Source organism: Athene noctua, chromosome 4 (genome assembly GCF_965140245.1).
Source record: "Athene noctua chromosome 4, bAthNoc1.hap1.1, whole genome shotgun sequence".
NCBI lineage: Eukaryota > Metazoa > Chordata > Aves > Strigiformes > Strigidae > Athene > Athene noctua.
In genome coordinates this window covers 49,030,841-49,043,197 of record NC_134040.1, presented here as the reverse complement: position 1 = coordinate 49,043,197, position 12,357 = coordinate 49,030,841, and the positions used below count along the sequence as shown (strand labels likewise).

Below are 12,357 nucleotides of genomic sequence, written 5' to 3'. Positions count from 1 at the left end.
AAAGATTATAAGGTGAGTAGAAGTTTTGAGACAGCCTTTTAATTGCTAGTGAATATTTGCTTCTTGTAATGTTCAGTACTTCACTTGCTGTAAACCTGTGTAGCCACCTTACAGCAACTAAGAATATCCCATCTGTCCTAAAATGGTATGTAGGCAACACCATTAGTCAGAGGATTACTAAAGTTGAATATTTTCTGTAGACGCTTCACTGAGCCTTTGCAAGGTGAGTTTCTCCAAGACTGCCCCGTGACATTGGTGTTCTTTTCAGGTTTATTTGAAAGCCTCCATCATGGTCAAGGACTGCGCAACGGCAACTGCTATTGTGTTCCTGATTGACCGGTTCCTGTATTGGATTGATGCCTCAAAAAAACTTCTTCAGATTGCCAAGGGTCTGCACAGGCTGCAGCCCACCGTGCCGATCAGTCCTCAGGTGCTCATCCGCCAGGCTCGCCTCTCTGTCAACACAGGTATCTGTTTTCTCAGATCAAGCCCAATTAGGAACTACTTGACTTTGAAGAAGACACTTTGTCCCTTGCTGGAGATGACATGCTTACGGCCCGGTGCCATCTTTTCAAACGCACAGCCCACTCCCAGCCCCCTTGAGCCCTCCCAGCTCCTCTCACTAGCACAAAGGGGCTGGTATAAAGGGTTTCAGAGGCAAAAGCAGGAGAGAAAATTGTGAAAGGGTGTGGAAAATACTAATTGGAGCTTTTGTTCCTTAACAAATCTTCCCTGCTGGTTTCAAACAGGGATATCTGAATTGCTATACTTCTGACCAAGGGCCTTTAAAAAGTAAATTAGAATCCCAGCATTTTTCCTGCACTGTCCCAGCTGCTTTTTTTTTTTTTTTTTTTTTTTTCAGTGGGACCACTTGACTATGCAAAAAATGCGGCTTACAACCCCTTGAGGATAAACTGAACTTAAAAAAAAATATCATCATTCCATCATAATGTGGGCAACACCTGAAGGATTTTTAGTGTATCTTCCCACTGTCCTACTGGGGAGAACAAAGCCAGACAAACCTGCTCTGAAAAAGCCAGTTGAGGAATATTTTATTTGCAGAAAAATAGCCAATTTTCACTTGTGGCTGTGGACTTTTCATGCTCCCATTGCCGTGGTGTTTGGGTACTGGCGCTCCACTTGATGGGCTGGTTCAGCCAACACTTACACTGCTTCACTGGCTGGAGCAGCCTTCTTGAATTCAGCCAGACAATTGAGACAAATAGTAAGGTTTGACATGTATCAAACTGGTCAAATTAGAATTTAAGACATCTCCTGCAGCCCATCAAGCCTGCCATGGGTAACTCTGGCCGTGTGACAAAAGCTCTGAGCCATATGACTGGAGGCTGAAAGGCAGAATGTCCACTTTGTGTTGCATGCTGCATTCTTGCTATATATTCTGTGTTTAAGGTGCTTCTCAAAAGCTAATTAGAGAGTGACAAGGAGGCAGTGTAACCTGCAGCTATGTTTTCTGTGGTGGGATGCCAAGTCAGCTGTCTTCAAGGTGCATCTGCAGAGCTTCCCCTTCTGGTGAACTCCCTAGTGAGACCAAAATGGTTTCCAAAGGCCATGCTTCCTTGGGACAGAAACCAGCAGCTCTGTTGCTGAAGGAAGCAGACTGGACTACTTTCTCCTGGAAGAGAAATAAGAGCAGGGAATTCCAACCGGTGGGGTAGTCAGCAGCTTAGTGCTCACCCCAGTCTTGGTGCCACCTCCCCTGCTCTGAATCCTGCAGCAGCCCAAAGCATGGGAAGGAATAGAGTGAGAAATGTGTGCCTGGAGGCACCTGCCTACATCATGGGGCTTGGGTTTACTCTAAAACCAACACACAGCCTTAGCTTTGCCCATAAAGGCGAGGTATCTGTTGTTTTCTCCTTGCGGTTCGTTTGGTGAAGCTGCACTGTAGAATGGAGACAGCATTGCACAGAAATTCAACAGAAATACCGGAGCTTGACTCGAGGAAGATTTTCTCACATTTTAAGATTAAGCACTCTTCCAGAAATGTGTGTTAAGTAAAACAGATATATGGATAATTTCCTCTTACTGTGCAACCACATACTATAGAATGTAGTGCATGTATATTTATGACTATTGACAGCAATAAATCTGTGTGCAGGTAATATCAAGATGTATCATGTTAAATATCATACAGCTTTTTGATGAGATTTTTTTTGTCTGGCTAGAAACAGTTGCCTCATCGGCGTTTTCTGCAATATTTGTTGTATATGTGAAATAGCCAGTGTCAGACGTTCCTGAGTGGCATCTGCAGTGCATGCTTAATCGGAAAGTTTAGTCTAAGTGTAAACACACCGGCAGTGCTGGGAAGAAAAGTACAATTAGGGGCTTTCACTGATTAATATTTTTGTTCATGTCACATGAAACATTTCTGTATTCATTTTCTTTTCTTTTTTTTTTTTTTTTTCAATCAGGTAAACTTCTAAAAGCTGAATATATCCTAAGCAGTCTTATTAATGACAGTGGAGCAACAGGTACATATATATTTCTTTTACAATTTCATAGTTACTATTTGGTGGGATTTTTGATACTAATTTTAACAGTCACACAAGCTTCAAATACAGCCAGTTTGATCTCAGTAGTGGCTTTTTACATCACATTTCTCTTTTCTTCACCATTCTTTGCTAAAAATGTGGAAACTGCAACTTTGTTTGAAATTTCCATAATTCCTCCCTCTATATCTTCACCTAGGTGGGAAAATATTCTGGATTGACAGCCGTTATACTAATTTCTCTGCCCAGAGTATTTTAAAATGTGGACCAATTTTAAGCAATTGACTGATCTAGAAAACTAAGACAACTCCCTCCCTGCCAAAAAATCCAGATGATTAGAGTAATGCTTACCCTCCAAATTCACACTGATCCTACAAACTAAATGAATACTTTATCTAAACCTGTAGCAGACTGCAGTGCAGTTATTTAGTATCTTTTGGTGTTAAGGAAAAAAGAGAGTGAGTCCTGGTTCTTACAACACTTTTTTCTATTGCTGGATAGATGTGCAAAACTGTAAAAATGGGACCATTCTTTAATGCATGATAACGTTTGTAGAAATTACTTTTTTTTTCTTTTCCTTTCTGTCAAATTACTATACTGCTGGTGGTGTGGCTTGTTTCAGATCTGGAGGGATGTGTAGTATTTCTAATGGTAAGAATTCTTTAGTTTTGACAGACATCCATAATTATTATTTATTTATGTTTCTGAGAGAATATATTTTAGGATTTTATATCTGTTCTCCATTTTCTTAGCCTTCAGGTTTTATGTAGTCAGTACATTCAAGTTTCTCTACAACCATGAAACTTAAACATTTTAAGAAGCCTGTTGTGGGTTTTGTTGGTTTGTTTTTCGTGTGAAACTGAGGTACACATACAATAAGGGCTTTAAACAAAATACCTGCTATCACTATCCTATTAAGGTGCATTTCATCTCCTTGGGATTATGCTTTGCTTTTAAGATAATTTTCATAAAATTCAATATTAATACTTTTTTGTTTCCCACTGAAGATGTTTTGTTAACAGATGCTTCACACTGAGAATTGCAGTGAAATGCTCACAATACTTAGGAAAGCTTAGTGATTTTATTTCATATTCTATTCTTAAATCCGATATAGATTTGATAATGAAAGACTTTGTGTAACTAATCATACTGTGTTAACAGGAAAACTTCTGTTTTAATCTTCATGAGATACTGATATCTGAAAAGAAAACATGCTTTGCCAATGATATTTTACTCTTCTGTACATACTGGTGACCACAAAGATATCCCATATTAATCCTTTTGACTAGTTTTTAGTGGAACTCTATATATTTATATACAGTGACTTTTTGTCATGTCACAGGAGGGAGGTACCTTTCACATTTTAGATTGGTTTTATGCTCTATATAGCTGTCACTCAAGCTATATACGTCTGTCTACTTATATTCCTTAATGCACTGTCACTTTGTCATCTCTCTGACTCTAAGTCCTGACTCAAACCAGCTGAATTCAATGGGGAGAATCCTGACAATTTACTGGGATTTAGATTACCCTCAGAGGCTTAAAATGACAGCAATATTTTTCATTCTCTACTGAGTTTTTGCACTCTTTCTGCAGGTACCTGGCGATACGCTAAGGAAAGCGATAGGACTCTGGTTCAGTCAGTCTGCTTACAGATCAGAGGACAGATTCTGCAAAAGCTTGGTAAGGCTTTTTTCTATAAACGGCTGCTCAAGGTTTTCTCTTACTTTTTTTATGGTACATTTGGCATATCTCAGAATTTTAGCTTGTGTAGAACACCTGCCTGGTGCCTGTAACACAGCCCCAAAGATGGGTTGTACACCCATCTGTTTGTAGCAAGGACCTAGAGCTGTGTACCCAGCAAGCACATCTTAGAAATTATATTTTATATTTTATAAATATGTATAATATTTTATATTTTATTACTAATCTTACCAGAAGTTGAGGAGCATTCTGGAATGTTGTTCCCTTTTTCCCTGTGCTACTCCATGTTTGCTAATGCTTTTCCCAAATTCACTGTTCCCAGAGGCATGCAGTAGTTTATCACAGGTACATCACAGCAATTTCCTCTCTCAAGACAAGAAAATCCCTATACTTCAGCGTGATGGGCTTCTGTATTCAGGGCTTGGCACTTGAGGCCAACAACATTAATTTTATGCTTTTGATGTGACCTTCCATCTTTCCTGACTGTTGAGCTGAAATCTTTTATTAGCATAAAATGTGTGTTTATGCACAGCCAAAAGCTAAAGGAAACTAATAAATGTTCAGTGTCACCAAAGCAAAAAATGCCATGGTATGGTTTTATACTCTTTTGAGGGCTCCTGGCTTTAGGAGGTATAAAATAAACTATTAGAAAGCCATCTGTAACAGTAATCTGCTTAGTGACTATTTTTCTGATTTATTTCAGGGATGTGGTACGAGGCAGCAGAGTTGATTTGGGCTTCAGTTGTGGGATATTTCAAGCTTCCTCAACCGGATAAAAAGGTAGTATTTACTTTTCACTCTTTGCCAATCTAATAATCATTCCAGGTTAGCTTTTGTTTGTTTCAGAAAAGTCTATTAGCAATAATGTTTCAATTATGCACTTCAGACAAGGTTAACATGCAGGACAAATATGCTAGCCGAAGTCTGTATTGCACATTGTTTCCGCATGCATACACAGACTTATGGACACCTTTTTTCCTGCAGGGGAATGAAGGTAACAGTTTTCATTAAGCAGAATCATCTGAAGTGAACCATCACCTAGGATGTCACAGGTGCCTCTGGCAAGGACAGACTAACCCCAGAATGCAGCCGTAGATTTTATTTTTTGATTAGGACAAAGGCTAATTTTTTTTAAACTAGTAACCAAGCATGTCTACTTGCTGAGCTGCACTACACAATCTGTTGTGGGTGATGGATTTTCCCGACACTGCAGTATTTGAGCACCTTGCAACAGCTGCCTTATCTGTCTTTAACACCTTTGTGAGGCTTGGCCACACTAATCTCACTGTAGATGAAGCAGCAGTCACACCATGTGTCCATAGCTAAACAAGAATGTGAACCTAAGTCTTGCAAGTCCTAGGGTGATGCTTTAAGAAGTTTTGTAATTGTACCCCAGCATAAGATATGGCACAAAACCAGACCTTGTCACCTCTCCTCTGCGATACCTTAAAGCTTGACCTCAAGTTCAGAATGTTTCTGTGGGAGCAAGATAGGTAGTGAATTTTGTGGAAAGCATACAGCTACTTCCTTGCTTTCTGAACTATTTAGCTGGGCAGACCCTTAGCCAGCACATATGGATGAAATCTTCCAGAGAGAGAGATAATTAGCAAGTTTGTAGATCTATATGTTAAATGTTCATGTCCTATTTTTTAATTGGTTCTGTAGAACCAATTAAAAATTACCGAAAAAACTTCCCAATTATATCAACACCAAGAACTCTTGACTTTTGTCCAACTCTGTTTATTTGGTGAAATAAGCTAGAGAAGTGTGTTAAAATAGATTCTTGTTTTCTCAGGCTGTGTGATGAGCATTTATTACTTCTACCATCTCTCTAGACATTCACCATGGATTTTTTAGAAAGACTGGGATCAACTGGCCATTTCTTAAACATAGTTTTTGGCTTTCTGTAGTCTTTTCTCAAAAATAGTGGTAAAACAGATTGAGTCTTTTTTCAGATATGATTAGCCAAGGGTTTAATGCAGCTTTTGGTGATAACACGAGACTTCACCTTCGTTGTCACAAACAGAACCTTGGGAAAATGCAGTGCTAAGGAAAATGCAATGCTATTTAAGTTGAAACCTAGAACTAGTGGTAAGAGGGATAGCTGCCACTCATGGAAACTCATACATATCCACCAGGCTATACTTTCTGCAAGTTGAAATTATTAAAGCCCTCTCTTTGGATCTTGTTTGTTTGGTTTGGTTGCTTTCTGGTGTGTTCCACACAGAACCTACTTTATTGTGAGCAGTAAAATTCAAAATGCAAAGAAAAAACCACTATGATAATTTTCCATTTCTCTTCAGGGAATTGCTACTTCCTTAGGTATTATGGCAGATATCTTTGCCTCCATGAATGAGAAGGATTATGTACGTTTTAAAACCAGTGCTGAGATTGACCTGGTAAGACTTGATTTGGTATTTCTGTGTGTAGATTGTCAGATGGACGGTATGTTGTTGTCCCAAATTCACCTACGCTTTATTCTTCCTCCGGTTCCTCTCCTGTGCTGAGAGGGCTGAAGAAACTTCCATTGCTCCTGGTGGAAAAAGTTCATTAGCACCTAGATAGAAGAATGCCTTGCTTCAGGAAAAAGGAAGTATTAAGAGTATTTATAGAGCATGTATGTCTGTGTCTCTGTAACATATAGAGTACTTACAGGTCAGAAAGTGACACACTGATGGCAAATCTGAGCAAAAAGGCTCCTGCAGAAACAGACCTGGCTGTTGTTGTTTAAGATACGATGTCCTGCTCTATCAAAACTCAAAGGTCTCAGTGAGCTCAGGGAACCTACCACAGACACGAAACAAATCCCAAGCTGCCTTGCTTCAATCTAACAGGGTTGCTTACCAGGTAGACCCCCTCTCTTTGAAAAGAAAGCCTTTGAGATGAGGTTTTCCCTCTTGTTTTTTTTTTTTTTTCATTTCACTAGAGCCTTCTCCAAGAGTCCAGTCATCGCTTATTATCAGCTGCTGAGGCCTGCAAACTAGCAGCAGCTTACAGCCAGTACACCCCACTGTTTGTCCTCACAGCCGTGGTAAGTATTAGTCTTCACTCTGAAAGTGTTATTTGTGTAAGAGAAGAGTCCAGGCTATTAAATTTGGCACTAATCTGTCTTTTAAACATTGCATCATACAGGGTATTGTGTCTGTGTTGTGGGTGTGACACTGTATGTTACTCTGAACTCCAATCAAGCTAAGCAGACAGGCGGAAAGCAGTATCTGTCGACAGAGTGAGGATGGGCTTTCAAGCCCATCTGGGAATACTGCTTCTTCTATAACTACAGCTATATTTCAAAGGGAAAACAGCAAGGTTATTTTCTCCAGGAGACACAGCAGCAGGCAGTTAGCGCCAATGTTTGCTTCAAATTGTATAAAGGAAATAAACATTTTTTCTGCCTTTATTTATCTCTGACAGGTTCGGGTTTTTAATTCCTTCATTCCTCTTTCATCCCCTCCTAGAACATCCGTGGGGTGTGTTTGCTGTGCTATAGTCATTCCAAGGACTGTCCTCCAGAAAAGAGAAAGTTCTACTTGTCTGAAGCCAAAGAATCCTTTGAGATCGGCCTCCTCACCAAGAATGATAAGAGTCCTGTCACCAGCAAGCAGGAGCTCCATAGTTTTATTAAAGCTGCTTTCTGCCTCACAACCGTGCATCGATGGCTCTATGGGGAGGGTGAGAAACTCCGTGAGGTGAGTCAACTATGTAGAGAAGCCATGGAAAAACTGCATTCGTACAGTGCTCCATTTACAGAAGAGAAAGAGAAAGGAATGCTTGCCAAGGAGATCATGTCTCTGATCACGTCTGTGAAGAAGCGCCTGCAAGTGGAAAGCTTCCCTAATTCTGATGTCAGGTCTTACGTTCCAGATAGTTATAAAGGGAAAGTGGAAAAACCTATCCTGCAATGGGAAGCCAGCTTTGAGAAAATCCTTGCCATGCATTCTCAGCATCATCTGTCAGTGTGCGAAGTGTTTGAAAGTACTTGCAGGATTCATAAAACCACGCCGGGAGAAACCCAAGTAGGAGCTTGTATCACAACCTTAAAAACAGAAACCAGAAACATAGACACTGTGTGTGCTACTGAAGAAATAGTGTGCCAGAGGAAAGGCACTGCGAAAAGGCTGAATTCAGCAACAGCAGGAAGTAGCTCAGAGAGATTCAGTGGCCAGAGAAATAAATGCATTGGTTCTGATGTGATGAAAATGTCCTTAGAAGAAGAGATCAAGCCATTAGAAATAGAAGTAAGTGATGAAAACAGTGTTTCCAGCAGATGGCAAAACAGGAGTCCTACTTCAGAGAGCTCTTGGTGCAAGCTGTCAAAATCGAGTTACTCTTCCAGCTGGGAGGAACTAAACTGTAATAGCAGCAAAGGGTCTCCCAGGGAAGGGCAGCAGCAGGAAAAGGGCTCAGCAGAGGAAGAGTGTTGCACAACAGAATCTGATGAAAATGCTCAAGGTGCATACTTGCGCCCATTGCGCCCCAGAGCCTGGCCGCCTCCTCCTCGAGAGCCTGTACGTAGCTCCTGGGGATCTCCTCAGCCTCCCTTAGAGGTAGATGCACCTCTCGCTGGGAGGCTGGTAGAGAAGGCATCTCTTTGCGGAGGAGAGCTGCAGGAGGGAAGACACTGTGGAAGGAGCTCTTCAGAGAAGGAAGAAGGGGAGATGAAGAATGTGGTTCCTTCCCTCTCCACCCTTTACTCTGTTCCTACCAGGCCGAAGGAGGAGGAGATGAATTTCTCCTCCCGGGCAGAGCTGGGCTGCAGGACCAAGGACAGCGGCAGGGAGGGCGGTGGCGGAGCCCCCTTGTCCCGGCCCCGCAGCCGCTTTGAGGGTGCCCGCCCAGAAGCAGAAACTGCAGATAGCACAGAGGATCCCTCGTTGGAGGCACGTCCCCTCACAAATGGGGGGGCTTCCGTACTGTCGACGAGCATCGAGCCGAAAATGGCCAGCGACTCTGCGCGTGACTGGCTGAGGAAAACTGCTGTGGTGGGAAACGGATCTCTCAAAGTGCCTGAAGTTGACACTCAAGCAGAAACAATAGACGACACTGAATTTGATTTCATCAATACTGGAGACTTAATAAACAATTATCCTATGGCATCTGTTCCGAAGCATCAATCAACTCCCAGTGCACCAACAGCTTTGCCCTTGGGAGGAAAGATACCCTTAACCAAGCACTTTGACTGTATCACTACTGAAGAAGATGAAGAAAAGTCTTGGGACATGGTGAGCAGGAAGAGACAATCCAGTTCGTCTCTAAGTTCATGGTGCAAATCAGTGCAGATGCCCAGTAGTTCCCCTGAAGGTTCATTTCTGAACCCAAGTGGTTTTGTCTTCATGCCTGGGAGAATGAAGCAAGAAATCCTTGATGCTCGATTTCTGAGCGATGATGATTACATGAAGCTTCTGGCAGGGGTAGAACATAATTGGCTTGTCCAGAGACTGATGCCTACTGGAATTTTTAAATCTAAACAGCTTCGTAAATCATACTGTAAGTTTCCACACAGCAACAGCTACTCCCACAGACAACAGGCTTTATAACACAATGTTTTAGTCATCATTTATTATGACTTTTTTTGTAGTTGCTTTATGAGGTTTTGTGTAAGAATTTTAGAAATGGAAGGACACTCCCTTGACCCATTTTCTCCTGTTTCATCTTATTCATTTGCACATCTTCATGGATGTGCTTCATGGAAATGGGCTCCATCTCCATGTCTGCTCAGTCCTTCCTGCTTCAGTCCCTTCATGCAAGAGGTAACTTCAGCTGGTCTACCCCATTACTTGAGTCTTTGTTTTGTCGCCCATTTAGTTTCCCCATTTCACCCCTGCAAACTGTGTATTTAGGATAATGGTTATTAAGTTAATCATAAATAACAGCCATACCATTAATATGTAGACACTCGATCAATTCTCTAAGAAATGCAGAAGTTAGGAGCAACACCACTTGTAGGCTGCCTCACTGAGCTCATTAAGTGAAACCCACTTAGGGCTCATCCCATCTTGCATGTCTCAAGCCTGTTCGGCAATTTTTTTTGTCCTTAATGTAAAATATCCAACTCTTCACCTAGATACCTCATAGTATGTATTCTGTAGCCCTGTACTTTGCTTTCAGAGAATCATGGATATCTCCTGGGTGCTGGTTATTTCATCCCTCAGCACAGGCTTAGAGCAGTCCTGTGGAATTCTACTGTTTATTCTATTTGTGATGTTTTCTTTTTGTAGCTGCTCTTCTTTTAAAATACTCAAAGAAATCAGGCCTCTGGACAGGCCAAGAAACAGCTGTATTCATTGGGGACTACCTGAACGTGGCAAAGGAAGGCAAACAGAGAAGTGCATTTTGGATACACTTCCTGCACCAAGATGAAAGCCTGGGAAGGTATTGACCAAACCAATTTCTGAAACAAAATGTTATGCTATTTCTGTGTAAATAGCATAACATAGTGCTATTTCTGTGTAAATATGAAAATATATTTTTTGTGTAAATGCTATTTCTGTGTAAATATGAAGGAAAACTGTCTGGTAAGATTAGTCTTATACCTGTGATTCAGCTAGTCCAGTGCCCTGTTAGACAGGAGTTTTTATCAAGTGTTTTCAGAAGGCAGTACAAGGTTTTACCTGGACAACTACAGAAATCATAGTCACAGTGGGAGAAGATAGTTTCTTTAAGTCTGTTTCAACCTAGTTTACATTTGGTTAGATTTGGACTGATTTTCTGTAGCAAGAATTTTTTATGGCTTTCCCAAATCTCTTGGGCATTTTGTCAATCTTTCCCACCACTCCATGTAACTCTCTACTTTTTAATTTCTCGGAAGAAAAAGCTACTTCACTGTTGTGTTCTAACAGCCATTCTAATAACAGCCAGTTAATGTTCATTTGCTCATGACAACTCTTAGGCCTGACTTCACCTTTGTGTTGGGATAATGTTGCTTCCATTTTATATGACCTCTAGCTTTGCATTAGAGAATTAGCAATATATATATATATATATCTCAATACTTATAAGCAGAAAGGTGTTTCAGTTGCTTTTCTTTAATTTCAGCAGCAGGTTTATGCAATGGGGATGCATCTGCTCTGAAAGCAGGATTAAAATCACCTATTTGCTTCATAAAGGCCTCTGCACCAGGAGAGCTCTGCTAACTACTAATTGCAGACTCTGCATTGTTATTTGAAGTAGCTTATGAATTATTATGGGTTAAGAGCAGTATTTTAAGTACCTCTGAGTCAGGTCTCCCTTCAGAGTCAAGAAGAGTTGACTTTAAATATTCCAGTGTTACAAAACCTCCATCCTAGGATTTGATTGATCAGTACAGCATTTTATGCCTGTAACAGCTATAGGAGAAACCACAACTTTAATCATTGCCATTTTAAATGCATCACCAACAGCTGGCTTTGCTTCTGAACAGCCAAGCTCTGCTTTGTAGTGATGTTTCTGTATCACAAGTAGGGCTTCCCGAGTGCAGTCTGCTGCTACGCCAAACACTTCTCCTTTTGTTTAGGTATGTTGGGAAAGAATATAAGGAAGAAAAAGGACTACTTCATCATTTCAGTGACGTGGAGAGGCAAATGACTGCCCAGTACTATGTGACGGAATTCAACAAAAGGCTGTATGAGCAGAAGATCCCTACCCAAATCTTTTATATCCCATCTGCGGTACTCCTGGTAAGAACTGCCTTTTAAGCAAAACAAAGGAATTGATGGGAAGAATGTCTTAAGACAATTCTGATTTTAAAATAGTAGCAGTTAGGCCACCTATGACCTTACCTGGTAGCTGCATTTGCTTATTTCAGGACAGAAGACACCTACTTGCAGAGCTACAAGTTCATGGGTGCACTGGCAGAAAAGATGCCATGTACTGTTAGAAGTCAGAAACTCACTTCTAAATGAAGCTCAAGAGTTACCTGGCCTTTTATATCATCTAACAGTACATAAACATCTTTTTTCAGGGGGTAGTTATGAAATCTGAACAGCAAAGTGACCCATTTTGAGCACCACAAAAACGTCTAACCCTCACTAGAATCCAGCAAGTGAGGCTCTTGTAGACAAGTTGATTTGCTGCAGGACAACTTTGGGGCCTTTTCTGCATGATGCTGAATTTCAGGAACTGAAAGGAAACTGACTGGAAAGGACCACCTCATGACTCATCAGGTCCAGTG

The 12,357-nt window shown here is 41.0% G+C and overlaps 1 protein-coding gene across 1 annotated transcript in view; it reads left to right on the top strand.

Annotated features, from left to right (window-relative positions):
* Positions 1–12,357, top strand: part of ALPK1 (alpha kinase 1) — a 48,511-nt gene that overhangs the window by 33,319 nt on the left and 2,835 nt on the right. The window contains exons 4-12 of the mRNA XM_074903916.1: positions 269–467; positions 2,430–2,489; positions 4,104–4,190; positions 4,915–4,991; positions 6,515–6,610; positions 7,138–7,242; positions 7,667–9,695; positions 10,427–10,580; positions 11,701–11,863. Of these exons, the coding sequence (XP_074760017.1) occupies positions 269–467; positions 2,430–2,489; positions 4,104–4,190; positions 4,915–4,991; positions 6,515–6,610; positions 7,138–7,242; positions 7,667–9,695; positions 10,427–10,580; positions 11,701–11,863 (2,970 nt within the window). The remainder of the gene's footprint in view (positions 1–268; positions 468–2,429; positions 2,490–4,103; positions 4,191–4,914; positions 4,992–6,514; positions 6,611–7,137; positions 7,243–7,666; positions 9,696–10,426; positions 10,581–11,700; positions 11,864–12,357) is intronic.